The sequence below is a fragment of the Armigeres subalbatus genome, chromosome 2 (assembly GCF_024139115.2).
Source record: "Armigeres subalbatus isolate Guangzhou_Male chromosome 2, GZ_Asu_2, whole genome shotgun sequence".
NCBI lineage: Eukaryota > Metazoa > Arthropoda > Insecta > Diptera > Culicidae > Armigeres > Armigeres subalbatus.
Genome location: NC_085140.1, coordinates 382,156,484 through 382,183,874, shown reverse-complemented (window position 1 = coordinate 382,183,874; position 27,391 = coordinate 382,156,484). Strand labels below are relative to the sequence as shown.

At 39.8% G+C, this 27,391-nt stretch overlaps 1 protein-coding gene across 1 annotated transcript in view; it reads left to right on the top strand.

The window, feature by feature from the left end:
- LOC134213147 (protein tiptop) overlaps positions 1-27,391 on the top strand; it is a 135,812-nt gene that overhangs the window by 7,374 nt on the left and 101,047 nt on the right. The window contains exon 2 of the mRNA XM_062691791.1: positions 4,226-4,595. Within this exon, the coding sequence (XP_062547775.1) occupies positions 4,339-4,595 (257 nt within the window). The 5' untranslated portion in view covers positions 4,226-4,338. The remainder of the gene's footprint in view (positions 1-4,225; positions 4,596-27,391) is intronic.

Here is a 27,391-nt window from a genome sequence, read left to right as displayed (position 1 = left end):
AAGGATCACATCCGCCATGTTTGCCTTAATCCAGGCATGCTGCTATTTTCGGCTTATGTATGCATACGTCTTATGTACAGATTGGGTATTTTCAATTCAATTATCGACCGGTGCGGTGTTATATTCCTCAGTAGAAAACAACTATAAAACAATAACAAAGCAAAATTATAAAAAATGTCCCTAATGCCAAATAACCCTATCTTTTAACGCTGTTCATAGTTATGCCAAAAGTTCATGGTGTTAAGAATTATTGCGCATACTGGGCAAACACGCGCATGGCAAATAGGTGATGACCTATTCTGGGGAATGGTGCATTCTGGCAAACAACTTTCTGGGGAATGGTCCATTCTGGCAAATTGATTTTGGCAAAAGGCTTTCTGGCAAATGTCTTTCTGGCGAATATCATACAACCGGCTGTGGCACGTGGCCCTTGCGTGAACGGTTTAACTTCTCATAGATCTTTCGTGCGTTATTAGCGCGGTACAGTTGCTCCGTCTCTTTACGGTCTAGATCATCCTGCTAGCGCTTTTTCCTTTAAAAAATCGAGTTTTGTCTGTTCCGCGCCCGTTTGTATATCGTGCCTCGTACGGTGTTGCAGCAATCTCGTCAATGCTGCATTCTTCTCCTCCACTAACTTCTCACATTCGCCGTCATACCGGTCAATTATCTGATCCGAGGGCACCGTGCCTAGTGCAGCAGCTGCGGTGCTCTCAATGGCGGATCGAATATCTCTTCAGCCATCTTCAAGAGACGCTGCGCATAGCAGCTCTTCCGTTGGGAGTGCCACTTCCAGCTGCTGCGCGTAGTCTTGAGCTGGTCTACCGTCTTGTAGCCGCCCAAGGTTTAGCCGCGGCGGACGACTCCGATACGGGTTGTACACCGTCGAGAGTTTTGAGCGCGGACATACTGCAACGAGGTAGTGGTCGGATTCAATATTCGCACTGCGGTAAGTGCGTAGTAGGCTGAAACCGATCTTGCCGAAAGTCATTTGGCCAAAAGGGTCATCCGGCCGAATAGGTCATTTGGCCGAAAAGGACATCTGGCCGAATAGGACATTTGGCCTACGAGACGAGCCAGCCTCGGATAATAAAGACAAAAACAACATTTGGCCGAATAGGGAAGGGTCGTTTGGCCGAAAGGGTCATTTGGCCGAAAGTGTCGTTTAGCTGAAAGGGTCGTTTAGCCGAAAGTGTCGTTTGGCCGAAAGGGTCATTTGGCCGAATAGGACATTTGGCCGAAAAAGACATTAGGCCGAATAGGACATTTCGCTGAAAAAGATATTAGGCCGAATAGGTCATTTGGCCGAATAGGGAAGGGCCGTTTGGTCGAAAGGGTCATTTGGCTGAAAGGGTCATTTGACCGAATAGGACATTTGGCCGAATGAGACATTTGGCCTAATAGTACATTTGGCAGAGTAGGTCATTTGGAAAGTGAGAAATAAGAGTGAGAAGAGATATGTCTCAATTCTCATTGGAGACGTCTCAATTGGTGTACGGTAAAAAGTGAGTAGTGCGGAGTGGTAGTGAGACGTCTCACTACTCACTTCACGCTTTTCAACGTTTTACAGTGTGAAGAGAAAAATAAAAAGTGAGACGTCTCACTACTCGCTTCTTGTTTCTCACTGCTCACTGTAAAAAGTGAGAAGCGCGAAATGAGTAGTGAGACGTCTCACTACTCACTTCGTACTTTTCATTTCTCAAAAAGTGAGAAGTACGAAATGAGTAGTCACACGTCTCACTACTCATTTCGCGCTTCTCACTTTTTACAGTGACAAGTGAGAAATGAGAAATGAAACTTGAGACGTTTCTTTTCTCACTCCTAATTTCTCACTTTTCAAATGACCTGTTCGGCCAAATGACCCTTTCGACCAAACGCCTCTTTCGGCCGAATGACCCTTTCGGCCAAATGGTCCTTACGGACTAATAACCCTTTCGCCCAATTGACTCTTTCGGCCAAATGACTTTCGGCCTAATGGGTTGTTCGACCAAACAACTTTCGGCCTAGTGGCATTCGGCCGAACGGTATTCGGCCTAACAGCCCTTCCCCCCCTAGTGGTGATGATGCCATTCTCGTGCATCGTAAAATATATTGAAAAGATCACAGAAGAAGGGTGAAAAAAGCACTTTAGGAGATTAGATCTATTTTTTTCAATTATTTTGCATGTCTCATATGCTGTTTCTCAAACAAACGGTTCAATTAGTGTATCACCCCATGGCATAATGTTTTTAAAAAGCTTTGAATTGCACTTAGAAGAACAGCATTAATTTAAATATTCAAACCCCCATTATAAGTTACATTTCTCACCGAACTCTACCAACTTGCCACCAGATAAGGGTCATCTGATCGATCTCCCCGCGTTTTCGTTTTGATTTGATGCATATCCATCCACAGACTGGTGTGCTTGTACCGAGTCTCTTTACACCCCGCCCACAAATCGGCCCGATTCGAGAGCTTGAGCCATAAACTCTGCTGTGCTGTTTCTGCTGCTGGGCTGGGGCTCTGCCTCTGCTATGAATGCGCTCGGGGGTGCTGTTCCCAAGAAGTGATATTTCTTTCGTCGGTTGCTCCGTGCTTTTGAATCGTCGTCGCGGAATGATACATGGCCTGGTAACATGTTATTAGCGGCTGGCTGCCACGGACGGTTTTTGCATACGTAAGAAGGAAGGTAGAATAGAAGTCATATATTGCACAATGCTGACTTTTGAACTGATGGGAATGATAGGCGTAATCGTTTTAATTTACGGACATTTGGAAGAATTTGCTTTCGCTTGAGGGAAATGTTTTCGAGATTATGGGGAATCGTATATTTCAAACGATCCACCAATTTGCGGAACGAGAATAAATCTGCTCCGATTCTGCTGTCAGTAATGGCAACTAATTGAGAAAAATTACAGCTGTGGTTTGTGTGAGGAAACCTCCGATGCAATGTAACTTTTCGAAACATATATCGTTTCCTATCACCTGGACAGCTTGGGGACCTCTGGGAGCCTACATCAGTCTTGTGGCTTCAGTGAACGTGAAATCCAAAACTCCATCCGGTTGGTGTCCGGTACGATCCGATGCTCCTGTTGGTCATCACATTTTTCAGCACCCGAAAATCGACTCGTTGTTGAATAGAGCGGACGTAAGAGAAATTTTATAATATTGATAAATTACAGTGAACCTCTTCCGGCGAGTCGTGAGGGTGTTAGTCTTATTGGTGAAGCGATGCAAGCTTGGGCCAATACAACAGAAGCTTCAAATAGCAACGTTGGAAGTGTAGATATATGAAGATAAATTTTCTGCAAAATTTCATTCAACTCAGGACGAGTGGTTCCTCTCATCTGTTTCAATAGCGCAATGGGGTAACGAGAGGGCTCTGGCAAAGATTATAACTATCCTGTATGTGCCAATATATTATACACATTCTTATATAAAAATGTAAGAACATCTGACATCTGCTGATTGGGTGATTAGTTCAAGTTTATTTGATTATGTTATTAATTAAAGACTGGAAATATTGTTGCTTCAAGGATAAGGCAACCCAGAGACTGAGAAAGCCTTATTTGATTTTGTTTCAAACCAAATATTTTTTAAGGGATCAATCAGTATCCTAAGTAATATTTCATTGATTAAAGTAAACTAGCGAATATAAAAAGAAAATTTTAATTTAAAGCGGATCATGAGAGCTGATTTCATTAAGGGACATTATATTTATACGCAAATCCGAACGGCTACTTTTTAAAGTAGATAAAACAAGAATTTAGAAAAATAGTCTTACTACAGAATGCATCAGTTTTTACGCGGGTGATTCGTACGGCGCAAATCCAAACCGCGAAAATCCCTAACTAAGAGTAACAATATTTACGTAAAACAACGTAACACCAGATTTTAGATTTTATAACAGTTGTGTAAAAAAGTCTGTACAATAATGACGTATATAAAATTGCTAGATTCATATACAATCATTGTTTAAAATCCTTATAACTCATGATACGTTTTATACAATATTTGCTCCTTCTCTGTCAAGTTTCTAGGGTACATATCTTAGTCATGTCAATAAGATTCAATCAAGCGCTTTATGAAACAATGAAGCAACAAATGAATAGTCAATTAAGCTCTAATTCCCCCTTGCACTTATTCCTTACTAACACCACTGGACGTGCTTCACCCACAAGTTTTGACACCCTGAAAAGGAGTAAAATTTTCATTTCCACATCTTTTCTCTTTTGTTTCTCTTCGGCAGACGATGCGGGCGAAGGCGATGACGATGGTCTTGAGCGACCGGAAACGAAAGATGTATTATCGTCTGGGTCAGCCAGTCCATCATCAACACATTCCCTGGAGGGTGCTTCCACGATGGTGCAGTTGGTGGCAGCCACCAACGCCCGCAAGAAAGTTGCAATGTTTCGAAATCAAACACCGCAATCATCGTCGTCTTCCTCCCCGATGGTCACGGTGCAACCGATGGTGGCACTAGTCAATCGATCGTCCTCCGCCGTGGTCGGGGTCGACCGATCCGGTGGTCAGTCGCCTTCGCTGACGGATGCCCACCAACACGACGACGTTGAGCATCGCATTCCGGCCACCCTGATTCATGACCCCAGCGTCGAACGGTAAGTACATTTGATATTGGTTATTTGTCTACTCCTTGCACCGTATATGCGTGGAATTATGTGCATATTTCTTTAAATATATTTTATGGAACTTCTCAACGAATCTATAAGAATTAAATTTAAAGTTTTTAAGATTCCGATTTGAAACATCAGATGGATCTATATAAAAACATAATTTAAATTAGATAGAAAACATTTTAATTCATTCTTTTCAAAATTATTCAATGTGCGATTTGAAGAAGATTAAGACCATTGCATTAACCACCAGTGTAATTTAAATATGTGAAAATAACAAGCTGGGTTATTAGCTCAACAACAACTAAAATCTATCCATAAGTCGTGGCTGCATACAGCAGATGAATCCAACAAGATTGATTGATTGTGTTGATAAGAAAATTCAGTTTTGGTCAATTGTCATAATTCTGGAACATAATAAGCGATCTGCCCTTTAGCACGTCTTGAATCGGTGAGTGGACACTTAAAGAACAAAAAATTACCATTTCTTCGATATGCAAGAAAAGTAAAACATAAATTCATCAACTAGATCCATGATGAGTATCGCGCTCCAAACCTAACAAAATCGTTGACGACGAAGGGTGAAAGCAACAGAGAGAGAGAGAGAGAGAGACAGTCAGCAGTTGGCCCGGTCGTGCAGGACTAACAACAACCCAGCAAAGTGCAAAAAAGGTGCGATGCTTTCAATTCAAGTTGATTGATAGATTGATTGATTGATGGATTTCGATGGACTGACTGACAGCGTTATTGAGTGCTAAACATTGTGCTCACTCTCTCCGATACTGCACACCGTCCTCGTGCTCGGTCCGAATCCCGAATCGTCAGCGGCGGGAATCAGCTGCTTACAGGTCCTCGTCTAAGTTGCTAACCGACCGATATGAATGCGAACACCCTCGCATTTATCGGCGGTGGTGGCGCGCATTTTTGGGTTAGGTCGCTTCTTTGCGAGAGCAGATGCGAGGGATTGATGATACGTAGAAGGCACGGATGAGGATATGTTCAATGTGGTCGGTTAAAATTGTTTGAAATAATGTGAATATCCTGATGATTTAGAAGCATTATTATTATTATATTATATTATACTATATATAATAGCCCTGTTTGTCTGTCCGGTGACTAGCCAACCAGACGCAGTACGCGGGGAAATTCTCACAAAAAATAAAATATTTGACACTTCAATTCTTTTTTACTATCAGATGCAAAAAACAAAACCAGTGACAACCTTAGACAACCAGACACAGCATTTGATGAAAAAAAATCACAGACAATAGACGTTGAAAATTTTATTTTTTTGCCTTTCTCGTATACAAAGTATACGTAAAGGCTATATGTTCGCTCCAAAAACGAACTTTTTATAGGAAACCCGGAGACCCATAGTGTTATATACCGATCGACTCAGCTCGACGAATTGGAGTGATGTCTGTGTGTGTGTGCGCAAAAAGTCTAGCTCATTTTTCAGGCACTTATCCTTAACCGATTTGCTCGCAACAAGTTGCATTCGATACAGAATCCTGTCCCATTGTTTCCTATCGAAAATTGACCCGATCGGACTATGGGCTTAGAAGTTATGGCCAAAATACTTTTTTTCAAATTAAAGCACGTTAAAAAGTCTAGCTCATTTTTTAGGCACTTATCCTTAACCGATTTGCTCGCAACAAGTTGCATTCGACACTGAATCCTGTCCCATTGTTTCCTATTGAAAATTGACCCGATCGGACTATGGGCTAAGATGTTATGGCCAAAATACTTTTTTTCATATTAAAACACGTTAAAAAGTCTAGCTCATTTTTTAGGCACTTATCTTTAACCGATTTGCTCGCAACAAGTTGCATTCGACGCAGAGTCCTGTCCCATTATTTGTTGAAAATTGACCCGATCAGACTATGGGCTTAGAAGTTATGACCAAAATTCTTTTTGCCTTTCTCGTATACACAGTATACTTAAAGGCTATATGTTCGCTTCAAAAACGAACTTTTTATAGGACCCCCGTAGACCCATACTGTAATATACCGATTGACTCAGCTCGACGAATTGAAGTGATGTCTGTGTGTGTATGTGTGTGCGCAAAATAATCTCTCTCACTCACTTATCCTTAACCTCTATCTAAATCTCCCATTGTTTCGTATCAAAAACCGGCCCAATCGGACTATGGGCTTCGGAGTTATGGCCAGTTTTTACTCTATTTAGGCACTTCAAGACAAAATTTAAAAAAGACTTATCTGCTTTTGTAAACAGAGATTCAAACGTCGATTGCACGAATCTCATAGCACTTCGACACAAACCAACGCCATCATCAGGTAGCCGAGACCTTCACCTGCCTATTGGTAGTGTTTGTTTGCGTGGGAGTGTTATCAGATTCGTCGAATCGACGTTCGAATCTTTGTTTACAAAAGCAGATAAGTCGTTTTGAAAATTTTGTCTTGACTTACTCTCGGCCGATTTGCTCGCAACATTCGACGCAGAATCATGTTTCCTATTAAAAATTGGCCAGATCGGACTATTGGCTCAGAAGTTATGGTCAAAATACTTTTTTTCATACCAAAAGTGCGAAGAAATTACTCCCTCGCAAGAAACGAGAAAGGCACTATCACCGCTAGGTGGATTAATCTGGGTTTTTAATTTATGAATTTATGTTTTTTGGTACACCCTAATCCAATTAGGTAAAATTGCTCTAAATCAGCCAACTTAAGAGCTACAGAATTTTTTTTTAGCAAAATTGATTGGAATAAGCTACGCTACAACTTTGTAGAACATAACATGTCAATATTCTGAGAAATAAAAAAAAAATCTATTTTTTTTTATATGATGGGCCACCCTATTTTTTGGTAGAACCATAATGATGGCCTTACTATTTCGAACAATTTTGTAGAACAACATTTTTTTCTAAAAAATATAGTTTTGGCGTAAAATTCATCTTTCCGCGTAAATCTGTATCCTGGACCATAGTGCACTGGGACAGAGCCGCCTCGCAGCTTAGTGTTCATTAAGCACTTCCACAGTTATTGGCTGCGAGGTTTCTAAGCCAGGTTACCATTGTCGCATTCGTATATCATGAGGCTAGTACGATGATACTTTTTTGCCCAGGGAAGTCGAGACAATTTCCAATCCGAAAACTGCCTAGACCAGCACCGGGAATCGAACCCAACCACCCTCAGCATGGTCTTGCTTTGTAGCCGCGCGTCTTACCACACGGCTAAGGAGGGCCCCTTCGTTATGCGACTATTACAGGGAAGCTACTTACGGGAGATATACTGCCTATGATCACATATTACACCTCATATGAAAAAAAGCATCAAATGGAGAAAATCATGAACAGACATTAAGTCTACTTGTCCCATCGTGAAAATTATCGTAAATGAGTCCCATTATCAATGGGAAGATGTTCGTGGGAAGGCATAGTTTGCGATCATTTTTCATCTAGGGCAAACTGGTAAGATATTTTTTTCAAATTCTCATGCATTCCATAATACTATGATGCATATGACCGTTACAGATTCTAACTCGAAAACGGCGGAAATTGGGATATGCGATCATAGCCAGTATAGGCTAGCCCTCTCTACTAACTCAGCTAAATTGTTAAGACAGGAACACTGTCTTCGAAGATGTAGTTTCATGATTCTAATGCCAATGTGACCTTCGTGCGCAATAAGGAGAACTTGATCACGTGTAGGTACTCTGGCATCGCTAATCTATGTACACGCAATAACACTTCTCCAAAACGACACCAGGCCAGTTCTTTAACGAAAGGCAAGAGGTAGTTCTTTGATGTTATCATCATCAATGTGGTATCCTAATAGGAGCCTTGTCTCATAGCAAGCATCTTTGTCCACCTTTGATGACGTAGAACTCCGAGCGGATCAGCTTTGCATCAATCGTTAAGTCTGCCACAAATGCTTCCAAAATTGTCAACGCTACGCCACTAACATAACCCTTGAGCACTCTGTAGCTTTCCGTGAGGCATTTGAAGACTAACACATTTTTCTGCTTCAATTTTTCCCATTCATTATCTGAAGTCAAGTTTCAAGTTGAAAAATCACTAGAAAAGCACGTGGTTTCCAAGATTTGTCGATTTGTGGCTTTGTTGTATAACCACCTTAATTTGTCTTGGATGCTTCTGCGTGTGGTGGTATGTCTTTCTGTTCTTCGATTGTGTGGATCTGTTTCCGCGGAGGTGGTGACATTGCAACTTTTTTAATCGACAACAAGACCCCGTTTGACCAACCCGTTTGCAAGAGTGACAATTTTTTTTCTTTGTTTGGCCGAATATATCATTTAACCGAAAGTTATTTGGCCAAAAGGGTCATTTGGCCGAAAGGGTCATTTGACTAAAAAGGTCAATTGGCTGAAAAGGTCGTTTGATTGAAAGGATAATTTGGCCGAAAGGGTCTTTTGGCTTAAAGGGTCATTTGGCCGAATAAGACATTCGGCCGAATAGGACATTTGACCGAACAGGTCATTTGAAAAGTGAGAAATAAGGAGTGAGAAGAGAGACGTCTAAATTCTCATTCCGCCTTTATCACCTCTCACTGTAGAAAGTGAGAAGCGTGCAGTGAGTAGTGAGACGTCCAACTTCTCACTTCTCATTTCTCATTTCTCACTGTGAAAAGTGAGTAGTTCGAAGTGGGTAGTGAGACGTCACACTACTCACTTCACGCTTCTCACTTTTTACAGTGAGAAGTGAGAAATGAGGAATTAGAATAGAGACGTCTCTCTTCTCACTCCTTATTTCTCACTTCTCACAGTGAAAAGTGAGCAGTTCGAAGTGGGTAGTGATATGTTTTACTACTCACTTCGCGCTTCTCACTTTTCACAGTGATAAATGAGTAATGAGAATTGAGATATATCTCTTCTCACTCCTAGTTTCTCACTTCATAAATGACCTATTCGGTCAAATGTCCTATTCGGCCAAATGACCTATTCGGCCAAACGACCCTTTCGGCCAAATGGGTATCAGCCGAATGGTTTGTTTGGCCATGTCCGATTAAGCTCAAATTAGGCAATAAGAAATATCACCAAAATTAAAAAAGGAAGCAACATGAGATGACCCTAAAATTTTGCCTAGAGTCATATTTTGAGGTTTAAATTTGTGAACTAGCTATGCCATTATTTGAAATTTTATGAACAATTTTCCTCCTGCATTGGCAATTTAATATTTGGATTATTTAAAGTATCTGAGAATATCAAAATAAATTCTATTATACAGGTTGGACTCGATTATGCGGGGACTCAATTATCCGGGGCTCGATTATCCGTTATTTTTGACTCGATTATCCGGAGTATTTTTTCTTCGATTTGTTTTAAATTTCAATATTTTAATATACACTGTGATTATTTTAACAATATGATATCTTGGTTGTAGGAGGGGGGTTAAAAAAGGGGTTGTTTTGAATATTGAAATTTAACTATAGGCTTGTATAGCAAATTCAATACATGATTATTGGAATAAACATGAACGTAGCTGGAATGGGAAGGACTGAATTAGGAGTGTTCTGTTAGTCGGTTTGCTCTCTGTTCCTTCCATGCAATTACTATCGATTGTCAACTAAGCTGTTGCAATTTAGACTAAATTTTCAGATTTGTCATTTATATAAATCCAATTCCAATACAATGGTTCCAAAACTGATTAAGCAGTCGCTCATTCGACAAATGAAAACGTAATCTCGCCAACATAGAACGATGTGTTTGGGTGTTTTTCGATCAAAGCAAGACATGAAAACAAATTGCTCGTCACCTGGTACAAATGCGAAAAAACGAGCAGAGAAATACCTATTTCCCCTACTGACGCGTGATAAAACGCTTCGTTCTAGTACAATGAATCACATACTGTGGTTGGTTTCCTACCCGCCGCTGTCAGCATCCAGGCGCTATCGTATATGTAAAAATAGCCGGCATTAGTTAACCACCTGAAGTTTGTATGGCGAAAGACATCTAATGCGGGTTTTCTCAACAGTAGGAACATCAATTTCTTCATAGCTCGAGAATTAATCAGAGAATAAATAAATTTTAGGCGAAACGAAGTTCGTCGGGTCTACTAGTATTTAAATAAAATTATTTCCTACTGGTCTCCGAAAGGTTGAGGGTGGGTGGGATGTTCGGGGTATAATAAAAAAAAACCCAGATTAATCCACCTAGCGGTGATGATGCCTGTCTCGTGCAGTAAAAAATAGTATTTTGGGCGAGATTTTGGGCATTACTTCTGATATCTGCATTATTTGACCATCTTAGCCTAAGATCCTATATCCATACATAAATAAACGAAAAAAACATGTTGCGATTCAGTCTCAATTTCCACAACATAATTTGGATAGGAAAAATGGAAAAATATTTTAAAAAATTCCGCCGCAGATGGTTTTTGGCATCACGCCGCTGACACTTTTTCATCAGCGGACGGCAGCTACAATTTTGAAAAATGTTCATGTTTTTACAATAATCCAAGAAAAAATCTTAAGAAGAAAAATTCATAAGTGGATATTCAGGAAAAATCAAGTAAAGAAATTTCCTGTAAAAACTTTGACATTACTTCATACAATCCATTTACGTGCTCCATAAAGTGCTGGCATTCAGAATTTTTCTTGAACAATTCTCTCTGAAAAATTTTGCTTGGAAATTTTGCTACAAATTGATAATGAAAGAAAAAATACAAAACATCTCCAGTGTTAATTCCGAAAAATTTTCCTTAAAACTCCGAAAAAAATTCCATGTGAATTCTGTCTGAAAATTAAAAACAGTCCCGTGGGAATCTGAAGAAGTTTTTCGAACATTTTAGGGAGCGCATACTTCAAAATGTTCAGTCTCCAGTTAGCCAGTTTGATTCTCGTTCCTGTCTAGGATGTTTTCGGGTGTTCCAGTTGGAATATGGAGCCAATGCCACATGAAACACTTTGATATTTCCGTTGATTTTTTTTTTCAATTTTGGAATTTTTAAATGAAAAATTTTCGGAATACTTTTTAACGCTCTTTGTGAGTTCTATCACATTTTTTTAAATTTTCGTATTGTTTTTATTCAAGGCATTATTTAGAATTTCCACGGAAGAGTCTATGGATTATCTTCAAAAAATTCTTTGGATTTTCAAAGAATAAATCTTTAGAATTCTCAAGGTTCGTGTTTTTTGAATTTGAACCCGAAATCATTTCAAAATTTCATCGGGAATTCATTCTTCTTCGGAATGTCATTTTGATTTCTTTGTAGGTTCAGCTAAACAATGCTTTAAATCTTTACCATGCAAAAATGCACAGGAAATGATTTTGAAAGTTTAAGGAATTTTCACATCAGAAAATCTTCAAAATTTTGATTTAATTTTTTAAGGAATTCCTACTGGAAATGCTTCAAAAGTACAACCTTTACAAGTACTACAAAAGTACAATTTCTTCGTTATTTCCACTTGTAAAAACATCGGAATTTCCTCGGGAAATTCATTATTTGTGATTCAGATGAACTTTTTTCGATTTTCAACTGGAAAATCTTAGGAATTTCCATCGGAAATATTTTGGCATATTCCGAATAATTTCTTTTGAAAATTAAAAAAAACCGCTGAAAATTTCTAAGAATTTATTTTGGAAAACGAAAAAAAATTCCATTGGAAATTTAGAAAAAAATCCTTTGAAGATTAATTAAAGTTGTCCAGGATTTTGAAAAAAATCTTTAGAGATTCTGTAAAAAAGTAAGCTGGATTTTTTTTTCTATTTTATACTTGAAATTCTTCGGAATTTGATGTTTATTGGAATTTTCATCGTAAATATGCATTTCGAATCCTTCTACAAATTCTTCTAATTCTTCAAACTTTCTACCGAACATTTTTCGGAACTCTTCCACAGAATTTCGTAAAAAATGTCGTTGAAATTCTAAAGATTTTCCGGGGAGACTCCGAAAAATTTCTTATCAATATTTCGAAGGGTTTCCCTTGCAACTCCAGAATAATAATTCTTGAAAATTAAGAAGATCTTGGAATTTAAAATTAATCCAAGCAATAAATGTAGTCAATAATTTAGGGTTAAGAAGCCTAGTTTTTATGATATTGAATAATTATCATAATTGATCGAAAAAAATAATAATGCACCTAAATGTTCTAAATGCACAAAATTCTAGTAGTGCGCATGAAAAAGGTTATGACATAGAGAAGCTTGCATTTAAAAAATGAACATGAAATTCTAACTAAAATGCTTTTAAATTCATAAAAGGGTCTTAGAACTAAGGAGATTCCTGCGGTATGAAAAAAAGGGGCAGTGTTCCAGAAAAAAACTGTCCAATTCCTAAAACAATCTAGGATAAAAAATAGTGTTATAATAACGATTGAAATTGAATTCCAAAACAAATCTCAACCCTTTCAGGAATGATGGGTCATATATGCCCAGCATTTTAGATTGTCTATAAAATCACAAAAGAGAGCTAGGCTACCATTTTCTTCAGTAAAATTGTTCATCTAGATATTGGCTTTACAGAAAAATATGGAGCTCAAATTTGAATGACCATGAAAACTCAGATATCCGAAACCTTGGGAAGATTTCTGATTCTAAGAGCGTGTAAATAAAGTTTAAATGTTTCAATCATTCTAAACAGATGGGTGGTCAGATAAGATGGGTCATCCTGAACGTTAAGTCAGTGATTAATATTCAGGAATACGAGATGCTCAAGGTACACAGAAAAAAGTAATGAAAAATAAACAACGCGTAAAACTTGACATGCGAAAATTTACACTATTCTACGCTGAAATTGTCCTCTTGTTAACAAGATTGCTTACAACTTGTATGCAATATTGACGATTCACGTCGAATATTGTATACATTTAGGCTATATCCCGTATGGAATTACGCTAATAATGGCGTTCCATTTATGTGCATGAAATTTCAGTGGATTTTTTTATCTGTGTAATTCAAAATGCTCTCAAGTTCAGCCCACGAATCTACCAGATCAATCAAGACATTTGCAATGTTCTCATCATCGGAATATATCCAATGAAATAAGCATATGATCCTAATTTCCATCAACATGAGATCCAAGAGACAAGGTACCCAAAATTATCTTGAGTCAACAGTAAGTTGCACAATGACTATGAGGTTTGTTCGCAAACTGTTTTTGTAGGGCCTTAGAAGAACTGGGTTCACGGACTTGAATGATCAAGTAGTTAAAACATTACGACTTCCAGGACGTTTTGTATAACCTAAAAAGTCTGTAGTAGCTTGTATAAATAATAATTGAAGTCATATCAACCCAATGGACCTACTGGGATATTATATCATACATCATTCATAAGTTGGTTAATTGAATAAATCGAATGATCCGAACTCCAAAATAATAATTGGTCTATAATACATCCATTCCTCTATGAGTCGCTTATGAAAGAACCATTGACTGAAGCATATTCGAGATGTGGAATAGAAGTTCCTTGGAAAATTATTCAAAGGAACCATCAGATTGACCGAGAAAATATTTTTAGTATGGCATCATTGGCTTCCACGAGTCGATATCAAAATAAAATTTCAATGAAGAATTAGAAATTTTGAGAGATGAGCCAGCTCTGGATTGAAAATCTCTTTAGTAGAGAAAAAAATAGAAATTTTCCATAATAAAATAGGAAATTGCCAATAAAGAACAATAATGCACACAACAATAATAAATTAGCACTTGAAAAAGCAAAAATTGCAATTATGAAATAAGAATTTTCCATAAAGAAATCAAAATGTTCAACGAAAAAATACAAAATTTTCATGAATAAATCAATATTAGCAATGAACAATTTAAAAAAATTATTTTATGATTATTTATTTCTAATATTGATGATTCTGAAAACAATACTGAAATTTCTACAGCAATGCTACTCAAAAGAAACAACTGTAGGAGGTTTTATTTGCATCTCTAAGATTACATATTAACTTTGTGATTCTCTGATAAACTTTTCGTTGTAGGATTTCAGTTCAGATGTTTCGTTATGGTTAATATCTTAAAAATTCCAAGGACCTCCAGAGCTATGGAAGGCCCAAAATACTCAAAGGAATATATAGGGATATTAGGTGATGATTTTTATTTTTATTAAAAAAAAAATACTAATAAAAAATAAAAAATAAAAATATAGGGATATTTTGGAAAGTTTCTAAACCATTATAAATTTTTCTCGAAATTTTTATAAGATATTCGCGAGTCCACATTTTTTTGTATCCTCCTGATGCATAGAAGGAGTGCGAGTTCTAGACATCCTAATACCTGATACACATTACAACATGATAACATAATCAAAATTTTCGACTTCATGAAAATTTATAATTTCCATACTGGGTTTAGTTTAATTTTGAATCAATTGAATTTGTCCATCTTCAAAATTGATCGGATTAACCATATGTTTTATTTTTATTTTTTGTACTTGAAAAAAACCCCGGGGTCGGAGGGGGGGGGAGGGGGTGTCTGCCAAATGACCACGATAAGCCACATGGGGGGAGGGGGGGTTGAAAATCTTCAAAAATATGACCACGTGGTTTCTGGATGGCCCCAAAGGCAAAAAATATAAATCAAAAACTCCTTGGATTTGTTAAGGAATGATTTGAAAATCCTCAAAATTTTCCGATTTTTTTTTGTTTCCCTCTCAAAATATTATCTTTAAACAAAAAATCAGAGGAAGGGAGACATAATTGTTTTTAAGTATTTGTATTGGCATAACTGTTATGCAACAATTAGAATGGAAGCGGTTTCAAAGTAATTTATCGTGGAGCGTATGCCCCCGAATAAGATCAGTTTTATATCAGTTTCCAATTCTTCTCGTGATGAGCCCTTAACGAATATAGTTCTGTTAAAACTCTTATTTCGCCTTAAAATTGAATGATTATGTTAAAGCACACTCCATAAAGTCCTACAGATGAGCAAATGTATCCGCAATACAATCAGCACGAGTTATCAAATATTCGATAGCGAACCCGATCATCAACCGATCCACTTCAGAGGTGGCTAACCATCTAAAATTTGTTTATCTCGCCCTTAGGATCATAGGGGCGTAACACAGACAGTTTGCTATGGATTTTATAGTTTGAGGTGGTAAAGGATGGTTGCATCTTTTTTCAGAGGCAACAATCATGGTTTTAGCTTTGAATCTTTTGCGTTATTACCGAAAGAAAAATCGATGAAGAGAAATCGATCAATGCAGTTACGCCCTTATGAAACTATGCGTGAGATATGATTTGTCATGATTAGTCATGTTTTTTAAATGCCTCTTCTTCGTGATGTACTATAAAGTACGTCGATTTCGTCAATTAAGGCTCAAGAAAAGTTGAACGAAAAGAGCTTTCTGAAAGATTTACCACCGGCATTGTGTCGTCTGTCTCTGTTATATCACAGATAACACATAGACTTTCGGTGAGATTCAAATTGTAGTTTGAATGTGAAATGTTGCACATTTTGTTTTTCTTAGGGCCTCTTAAATCTTGAACGGTGCTTACTCATACGCTTAAACCTAATTTAAGGCCTAACTGGAGGTGAAGGCCTTTAGCACGAAACAGGCGCCCGGAAAAGACTTCGTCAAGGGCGCTAGGAATCTCCGACCTTGCATGCTAGACAGAGTTATCAGTATAACTAATTCATATACGAATATTTTTACTCTAAGCTGACGTACTAAAAATTGCGTTAAATTCGACTCATTTTCGATAAAAATTGGATAACCCAAAAATTAAGAGTTCAGTGCGAGTATGCTCTTGTTTCGGACGGCAGAACGATCACGCGATTTGCCGAAGTTTTGTGTTTTGCATTGCGCGGCCGGTGATAAAGTTAATCAGTTCAGTGCGAGTTGGCTCGCACGACGGAAGCATTTTTCCAATAAAATAGATGGGGAACGCTTTCGAATGTATATCTAAGGCAAGCGAAATGAAATTTCGTTTAATTCTAGGAAAATGAATATTGTTGGAACGTGCTTAGTTCCTCCACTATTGGATCATTTACCTTATTTGTCGACTAGGAATGGGGTTACGTAAATAGTAGGCGTCAATTTAAAAAAAAACTTGTGTAGGCAACAAAATTTGAAAACAGCCTCTATGTTTTTTTCAGCGGCGCAACCGAAATTTTGAGTAATTTGAAGTATGATATTACTTTAAATTACATAATTTAGAAATTCTGCGGAATTGCGTTAGATTTCGTTGAAAGCTAGTTTTTGATGGCGAAACTTATGTAAATTAACGAAACGAATTTAAGAAATTCGCCTTGCTCATCAAATTCCGCGGAATTTCGTTTCGAATTTTTTTTCAGAAATTCGTCTGAATTTCTTATATTTTTGTTTGTAATAATTTGCACTGACAATTTATTTGCATTTTTAAGGAATTTATTCTGAATTTCAGCGTATTTGAGACTCCACCGGAAATATTTTTGAAGCTAAACGGAAGTTCTTATGGATTTTCACGGGACAATCTTCAGCAACAAACGGAAACACGACTGTCACCAAGTAGAGATTACAAGGAATTGTAAATGGTTATTTTCTGAGCGGATCATTGCCTGATTGTTTGATTCTCAAGCCCCCTTTCTGTCAGCCTATTAAAAATTTGATGGATCGGACAATGGACTCAAAAAGTTTCATTGCTTTCTGTTGAAAACTTACTAGATCAAACTTTGAGTTCAGAAATAATGGCCAAAATACTATTTTTGTACAAAAAGCGCGCAAATAGCAGGGATTGAACTTATCATTTCATTATCATTTAGTATTCCGCCAATAATTCATTCCAGAGATGGAATTCCGAAAAGTGTTGTATGGCGACTTCTAGCGCTATTTTCCATCTACAACTTTGTCCAAGGGTGCATTGCTCTGTGTCTAATATTTACATCGTGAAACGTTAGTAAGCATAAGAGTCATTACAATGAAATATTTCAGACAAAAGTTCATATAAAAACGAATGTTTGGATTATGATTCTCTTCGGGATTTGAATCCAAACGATTGGTATCAACATTTGAAATTAGGTACATTCCCATATCGTTGCTTCTGCACACCAGAAATTCCGAATCACTGTATTTGATTTTGGCCAACTAAATGGAACAAACAGTTGCCTGTGAGCCATCGGCGTTCGGTTAGTCCTCGTAAACCAAGGATGCACAAGGCAAGCAAACTTTACCGGACCGTACTGGCTACTGCGGATTTCACTGAGGACGAATAAGATGAGGAGAAGAATCCGAAGAGAGCGGGTACGAATAATGAAATTTATATTTATGATGTGTTTGTATTATTTTTAAGAGCAATGAATATTGATTTTGGTTTTATTTTTACTTAGTCATGGTTCTAAGATTTGTTCTCTTGTTGATTCCGACTGGATGGTCGGGATTGATGGATGGACGAAATAGGTGATCGTGATCAAGTGTAGAATGGTTTCGATGCCACGATGGGTTTCAGTTTTGATGGGGAATATGGATGATGATTGATTGGATTTCTGTGTGATGTTGGCTGTCGAATGATGATGCTTCGAAAAAATATGAATAGAGAGCTAATATAAAAATCTGGATCGTAGTCAAAGGCATCACATTCGCTTGCCGCCTCACTTGAAGGACTTTCGGGATGACTGTGAGAGATTCTGCCAGCCGTTGCCGCCGAGGAACGAAGAAAATCACATGGTCGATTCCATCCAGATTCACACAGCTGATATTACACGTGATTAATGTCCTCACAGCAAGAGCGACATTTCATGTTCCGAAGAAAACATCGCACTCTTGTTTGAGAAAGAGGGAGAAACCCAAAGCGTGCGGTGCGTGCTGATTCGACGCAACCAACCGAGCAATACGTCGATTTGCCTCACTATCTGTGATTGTTCCATGCACTTTTTTTCCTTCACTCAAGGATCTCCCGGCAGTAAATCACTCAAAAAGGCAAAGAGAAAGTTTTGTTTTGGACGTGCTCTTGTTTCTGCCAGCGGTGCGCGCCGTGAAATGACAACAAATTCCGAGGAAACCTTTGTCAATCCTAGAGATGGCATACCGAAGGCGAAGACAAAACGGTTCATTTGCTGCACCCTGGCATGGGGTAGTTTTGGTTGCATGATTATGCACAGCAATTAATCTACCCGTTGCTCGAATGCGTATCTGGTTTTCAAAAACTTCTTTTTTTCAAGTTATGCAAAATTGGACATGCTTTTTCTTTAATTTCAACCGTTTGGAATTCTATTTCATTCTATGGTGATCATTTATAGTACCATTGTAAAGTTTTTTGAATCTGGTACATATAGAAGATGAATAATAAAATTTATTACGGTCGAAAACTACTAGGGCACATAACAAAAAAAATCAATCGAATTCTTGTATCTATTCTGACTATATTATCATTTGGTTAAGTAATTTGTTCTTTCTATATATCGTAATCGAAAAATTGATATTTACATAAGGCTTTCCTTCGCAACCACAATATGCGTAAAAACTCTACGGCTATAAATAGCTACCATAATGAACTTTTTGGAATCTTCTTTCGTAAATACTCCTACAGGACAAGTTTCAAGCATAATATATTGTCCCGGAAGGGTGTTCACGAATAAATTTATGATCGAATTTGTAGTGACACTTCTTGCACAGCACATCGTACTTTCGGTCCAACGCCATCAACCCTTCACTGCCTATTTAATACGCACAGAGGTATCCTAAGGCCAATACATGTCCGTCCTGATCTAAGCCCACATATCTGAGAGGTTGGCACTTCACTACAACCCGACGCCATGCCATCATAATACAGAAAATGGAAATCTCTACCCCCCAAAGGAGTTGTTCTTACACACTTTCTATTAGTGTCCTTTTTTTCATGACCCACAGAGTCCCATCGTCGAATGAGCCCATCTCAAGTGGAGCAAGGCCAGTCAGTGTAGTGCTCTGAATCGTCCTCTGCCACATCCCGCACACGAAGCGATGACGATGACGACAACGGCGACGCTTGACTTTGGTTTCTTTAAGTGCTGTTTTAGGGTGCACCAAAAATTGAGGGAACTGCACTGTGATCAAATTTTCTTTGTTTCAGCATAAACGTTCGGCCTGTTAACATGTAGTTATCCATTAGTATTGCGAGAAATGCACAAAAGAAATAATTCCCGTGAGACGTAGTGTCATGAAGTAAAAACTATTGATTATTTACTTAACTGCTGAATCATTCAATCTCGAAACCAAGGGCAAAATCGTTATAAGATCAGACAGTATGTATTTTTTACAACTATATCACTGTCATGTCAAATTCTGATCAAGTGTTGTGAATCACTAATGTTGAGTCGTACCGGATTACATGTATTTATTACATTTCTCATCAAAGATAGTCTGATAAGTACGGCTTTCAATATCAGATAAAAGAACTCTTTCAACCTCGACTTTCCTCGGGTCACTCTATTCTGATGAGCTGCTCTTTTTCTAACCCATCATTATCACGTGGTGGTAAATGGATTCAATTTTTGCACTCCCCCTAGCCAACGAACGGTAGCAGCGCAGATCGGTGTTGTCGAAAGAGGTCGTGACCTTCCCCCTCGATTAGGCCTTCCGGAAGTGGTGTCTACCACTACTCGTCGCTTCGCTTGTGATCACTTTTGCCGATAGGCAGCTTTTTGTTTCTGCTCTCGGGACGGGGTAAGTGTTGATGGAAAGACTTGCTTCAACGGCCCGTCAAAGGATTGCCTTGTGCATAGTCTTTTTTTCGGGCCTATCCAAGCACTTGTCTGTCGAATGTCTCTCCTGTCGGTGAAGGCGTCGGGAAGCCTTCGATGCATTTTTATTTTCTCCAAATTTCGACCATTGCCATTGCAGACCGGGCCGAGCCGAGAATCAACCGCTGCTATCAGTTGGGCTCGATAAAAAAATCAACGCTTGTTTTTTCTCGGCCCCAACCATCTCGCTATCACATCAAATAAACAAATGCACTTGTTAGAAAATCATTTGGGTTTTTCGGAATTTGCACTGCAAACCAGAACTTGCGAAGCGCTAACGGGCGTAAGCAAGGGGACAGGCCCCCGGGAAATATGTTTATTCAAGATTTTATAAAGGAAAATCTTTTATTTGAAGCAGTGTCTATCTTTTATTATAACTTGTTAACATGAGGAGACACGCAATTTGTATTTTAAGTAGGTAAGGTAAATACGGCATTGGCAGTATGCGACTAATTTTAGTAGCTCTATTAACCTTCCTACAGTGCTAAAAAAAACTCACACGTACGGTGGACCCGAACACCCGGACCCGGATTTGACTTAGCAATATCTCAGGCATTCCTCAACCAAATTTCTATGTTTATATACCCAAAATACATTTTCTGAAACTGACCAAATTGTTGATCGGCCATACCTACATCCTGTAATCGTTGGAGGAAGGATCGTCAGTTGGCCACCTTCATATGGATGAAAATTGCACACGAATATCGCGCATGAACGATTTTATTGCTGTTTTTTCTCATAAATGAACCCAATACTATTTCAGAGATGGCAATTATGAATGCAGACTATATTTCTACAGATGTTCTTGATTCTCCAAACCATTCTGGATTTTAGAAACTTGATTTTTTTTAATCTTACGTTTATTTGGAAGGCTCATTTGCCATTTGGTGTTACGGAGCCGATTTTTTTTGTACAACTCGTTTTAAAATTTCTGCTAATCTTCTTGTAACTAGAGTTAGTTTGAGAGCCTTGATCTACCAAGTCAATTACGCTTAGTAGCCAATAGCAACCCATCGTGTCCATACAGGCCTTTAGAGTCCATGGGCATAATCCACGATCCAGATATATCCAAACCGGATGTTCTAAGTTCGCCAGCTCATTCTTGAGTTAAGAACAATCGAACTACCATGTCAACTGGGCTCAATACAAAGTCAATAGCAGCCCATGGAATCCATAGATGCCCATAGAGCCCACATTCATGATTTGCAATTTGGATATGTCCAAGCCGGATGATCTAAGTTCTCCAAATCACGACATCACGCGAATGAATCTAAACTAAAAAACTAATCACTATTCACTAAACGCACATCTGTACAGAATAAACCTTGTCGATGGCAACTTATGTAGGTGCGGAGCCGGTTATGATGACATCGATCACGTAGTTTGGTCTTGCTCGGAAAATGACGCCTCCAGAGAGCACTCCGTAAAGTGTTATACTCGCCTGAGCCTACCAAATAAATCTAAATTTCTGGAGGAATTCACGGGGAACTTTTGTAATAGCTCCTATGAATTATCTGAGCTCCAGAGACATTTTTAAAAGGATTTTAGAGGAATAAAAGAAATTCCGGAAAAATTCCTGCAAGAATCTAGGGAATCTAGGAATTATCTGAGCGAACTCTCTGAGGAAGGAATTTCTGGAGAATCTTCCGAAAAAAGTTTCAAAGAGGAAAATTTTATAGAAATTTTGTAGGAATTCCTGGAAGAATACTTAGAGAAACTTCCGCATGAATTCGTAGAGATACTTCTGTTGGAATTCCTGGAGAGACATCCGGACGAAAGCCTGAAGGAACTTCCGGAGAAATTTCTGGAGGAACTTCTGTACGAAATCCTGGAGGAATATCCTGATGAAATTCTTCAGGATCTTCCGGACGAAATCCTAGAAGATCCGGAGGAACTTCTGGACGAAATCCAGGATGAACTTCCGGAGGAATTCCTGTAGGAATTTCTGGACGAAATCCTGGAGGAACATCCGGGCGAAAAACTGAAAGCACCTAGGTTGAATTCCCGAAGGAGCTTCTAGACGAAATTCTGGAGGAACTTCCGTACGAAATTCTGGAGGAACTACCGGAGGAACTTCTGGATGAACTATCGGAGGATTTTTCGGACGAAATCCTGAAGGAACCTCCGGACAAAATCCTGAAGAAACCTCCTGACAAAATCCTGAAGGAACTTCCATAAGAAATCTTGAAGGAACTTCCGAATGAAATCCTGGAGGAGCTTCCAGACGAAATCCTGAAGGAACTTCCAAACGAAATCCTGAATGAAATGCATGGTCTACAGGGAAAAAATGGACATAATAATTTGCAATCGGTTCTGTACCTAGCGTTATTGGCATGGAGGACTAATTGGTTTTAACTGCAAAGATATGGAGAACATAGAACGTCGTTTTCGGTTATTTCTAAACCATAAATCATCACCCGTTACGCTGGGACATGGTTACTCTAAAGTAGTGCGTAACGGTGTTAATCCGGTCATATCGCCAGTATCGATAGAACACTGAAGCTGACAATATGACGTTCCTAACCCGGATTCCCAAGGTGTCAGGCGACCCGTGCCGATGGGATGAATGGCCTGGGGGGTGAACAAAATTAGCCAGGCAGTTAACGGAGCCTGTGGAGGTACCACAGAGTGTGAGCTGCTTGTGCGGCAAGTGGATGGCAGAGGGTGCTGCTCGGATACAAGTAATACCCCCACAGAGTGAGAAACTGAATGTATGGGCGAGCACACAAGTAAGCCTCACATGGTACGTTTCGTCAGTGTGGCTGGTCAGGCAGTAGTGTGGTCCGGCTGTCAGTGACGGAATGAGTGATGTCTCGCTTGGCCTGGCAGGAGTGTCGGGAGGCAGATTCCTCTGCGGCACCTCACAATTAGGGGACACGAACGTCCCGCATGCCTAGCAGGAGTGTCGAGAGTTGATGCTTCTGCGGCACCTCAGAAATAGTAAACATGAAAGGGTCTGCCTCGTAGCTGTGGTAAGAGCGGCATAGGAGTCATCAACCTAGGGTCACCTCCGGCTTGGTAGACAAGTGGTATTACCCCGTTGCAGGACAGATGATTACCACCCTGATTGAGTACCAACTGGGTCGTCAGATGCCAACTCAGAGTACCCATGCAAGGTACCTGGCCGTCTACTTGTTGGTGGCCTCGCGGGTCTGGTCGATGATGGGGCACATGTGGTGCCAGTGTGTTTTTGTGCACAGGTGGTGCATGGGAAGTACATGGAGAATTGAGGCGCATACGTGCACTTGTGTACCTCATGTGTCGTTTTGGGAGGACTATCCTCCAGAAGTAATATTGTAAGGAATTTCGGGGGGGATCAGAATATTAGCAGAGAGGGTAACTCAAGTAACCTTCCTCTACTTGGGTGAATTTAGTCGGTCTGCCTTCTGCCAACCCCACACCCTGAGTGATAATTTCAGGTGTCTTTTTGCAGATTTGTCTTCATTCCTCTATTAAAAACCCAAACTATTCCACCTGGCGGTGATGATGCCTTTCTCGCTCGCTCAAAAAGTTTGATAAACATATAAGAAAAGTCTAAAATAACACAAATAGGTGAATAGGACTCATTTTTCCCATTTGTTATCGTTTAGCATTATATCAAGTTATAAATATCGTAATCTAAACAGACTGTAAGCATCATTACAACTTTCATCATTTTATAGAAAGTCAAGAATATTTAAACGTATGTAGAAAGCATTTTTTGAAAAATTACACGTTATTTAAATCATTATTTCGATCTTCTTTACAATCATCGGCTAATATTAAAAGAGTAGAAAGCTAGATCACCTGATTTTTAATGCAACAATTTTTATGAATAATATTAACTTATGTAATATTCAGGTCGGTAGAGAGGACTTTTTCCGTCCCAGGGAGAGCCTTCACTCTGCTACCAATGACAACGGCCTACGGCTAGTAAATTTTGCTGCTGCCAGAGGGATGGCCATCAGTAGCACCTACTTTGCACGAAAGAACATCCGAAAGCACACCTGGAGACACCCAAATGGTGAAACTTGCAATCAGATAGACCATGTTCTGGTGGATGGGTGCCATTTCTCGGATGTTATCGATGTGCGGACATCCAGAGGTCAAAACATTGACTCTGATCACTACCTAGTTGTCAGAAAAATTTGATCACGGTTGTCAACTGTATCGAACGAAAGATCACAGCGAACGATGCGTTACAATATCCAGCGATTGTCGGCGAAGGGAGTATCGGCTGAGTACCGCCAGAAGCTCGACGAACGGATAAGTGCAATCAACGTATGCGACATCATCAACAATCTATGGGAGTCGATCCATGGGGCGGTGAGTACAACAGCACGAGAAGTGGTAGGCACTGCACAGAGGTGACTCAGGACGGGTTGGTTCGATGTGAAGTGTTAGAGAGTGACAGACGAGAACCTGGATGGAGGAAGTGACGGTGCATCGATGAACAGAATAAATATTAGCGACGATGGACAAGCTGTGGAGTCACCTACACTAGATGAGGTTAAAAAGCTGTCAAAGAGCTATAAACAATAAGGCTGCGGGAAGGACCAGCTCCCGGTTGAACTTCTCAAACACGGCAGTGAGCAGCTTTATGAAGTTCAGCACCATATTATGTAGAAAATATGGGAAGACGAGGAAATGCCTGCTAGCTGGTTGGACGGCCTCATTTGCCTCTCTTTAAGAAAGGGCACAGACTGGAGTGCGCCAATTACCGAGGAATAACCCTCCTTAATTCGGCGTACAAAATTATGTCCCGTATTCTGTTCAACAGATTGAGACCGCTTGAAGAGTCCTTCGTCGGCGAATACCAAGCAGGTTTTCGTGAGGGCCGATCAACGACGGATCAAATGTTTACCCTGAAACAAATCCTTGATAAATTCCGGGAGTACAACTTGCAGACACATCATCTGTTTATTGATTTCAAGGCGGCGTACGATTCAGTGAAACGGAATGAATTATGGCAAATTATGCTTGAACATGGTTTTCCGGCGAAACTGATACGGCTGATTCGTTGGACGTTGGACGTTGGACGGATCGAAATCAAGTGTAAGGGTTGCGGATGAAATATCGACGTCATTTATTACCTTAGATGGATTAAAGCAGGGTGATGCACTCTCGAACCTACTGTTCAATATAGCGCTCGAGGGAGCGATTAGGAGAGCTGGTGTGCAAAGAAGCGGTACCATTATCACAAAATCGCATATGCTCCTGGGATTTGCGGACGATATCGATATTATCGGAATTGATCGCCGTGCGTGGAAGTAGCTTTTGCGCCATTTAAGAGGGAGACAGCGAGGATTGGACTCACGATCAATACCAGCAAAACGAAGTACATGGTCGCTGGCAATCAACGTGGGTTCATTAGTGGTGGTGGTAGCGAAATGGTGCTGGATGGTGAAAAATTTGAAGTGGTAGAAGAATTTGTGTATCTTGGAACATTAGTGACGTGCGATAATGATGTTACCCGCGAGGTGAAAAGGCGTATTGCAGCTGCAAATAGGGCTTATTACGAACTTCGTAACCAGCTTAAGTCCCGTAGTCTGCAAACGAAAACAAAACTCGCGCTGTATACTACTCTGATTCTTCCGGTGGCTTTATACGGCCATGAGACATGGACGTTAAAGGAGGCTGATCGGAGAGCTCTCGGAGTGTTTGAGCGTAAGGTGCTGCGGACAATACTCGGCGGTAAACAGGAGAACGGTATCTGGCGGCGTCGCATGAATCACGAGTTGTACCAGGTGTATAAAGTGCTGGATTTATACAACACGGCAGACTACGATGGGCTTGACACATTGTTCGTATGCCGGAAGTACGTCAAGTGAACATAATATTTAGTAGAGAACCCGGAAGAGGCCGCAGGCTTCGTGGAAGGCCGCGTACACGATGGCTTTTTGCAGTTGAAGAGGACCTGAGGGCGCTCAATGTTCAGGGCGACTGGAAGCGATTGGCCCAGGATCGAGTCCAGTGTCGGCGTAGGTTCATCGAAGAGCTGTAGCCCATCAAGTATCAAGCATCAAGTAAGTAACGAAGCCTGTGGAGGTTCCGCAGAGTGTGGGCTGCTTTGGCGACAAGTGGTTGGCAGCGGGTGGTACCCGCACACCTCCAAGAGGTGCAGATCAGGTGCAAGCGAAAGGGAGTTGGTGGTGTTAGACGTAATACCCCCTCAGAGTGAGGGACCGAATGTATGGGTGAGCAGACAAATAAGCCTCGCATGGTACGCATGGTCGGTAGTGGTAGAATAAGTGAAGTCTCGCTATGCCTGGCAGGAGTGTCGAGAGGTTGATGCTTCTGCGGCATCTCAGAAATAGGAGACATGTAAGGCAAATGTTGCCACTCTGTTGCAGGATGGTGTGACCCCCACACTATTTGAGGACTACCTGGGAGTACCTGGGAGCGAACCTGTTGGCAGTATTCAAGGCCGAGTAGGTGAACGTTGAGGCACACTTGATGTGCCGGGTGTTCCACGCCCAAATGGAGTTGCACAAAGTGAAGACATAAGGAAGATGGGGGTATTACCCTAGCAGTACACCCCAAGCATTACCATTGTTTCTCAGTGAGAAACAACAACTGTGGTGTGACTTACTAAAGATCAGTGTTATGCACAACGCGTCGCATTTGGAACTCGTTTGTGACACAAAAAGCGCAAGACTTGGAGCCTATTTGCAACATCTTGCAGCTACAATGAAAATAAAAACACAAAAACCGACCAGGAATCGAACCATGGACCTTGAGATTTGTAACGGTCTACTATAACCATCACACCATCAATTCTATTGGGAGATCCTGCTACAAGTGCACTACATAAACAATAAAGTCATTTGTAACTTCACTGTACCTTAGACTGGCCCAGATTACTATGGGGAGAAAAAAATGTTGTCGAATTCCCCCCAGAATTGTGTCTTTGGGTGAGAAAATCAATCTCTGAAAATTTCAGCTCAATCGCTTGTTGCATAAGCTGGCGCATTTGATTTGAAGTTTGTATGGGGATTTCAGCCAAAATGTATAGGAAAATACACCTCCGTCACTCATTCGATCTGGAAATTGGTTTTATTAGGAGCTGATTTGTGTATTTTTGGGTTTTTTATCGAATCGCATCAGCCGAAACCTATATAAAAGTTCATTTAATCATCATACAATGTTCTGCGAAATTGTTCTGTAGCATACCAACTGC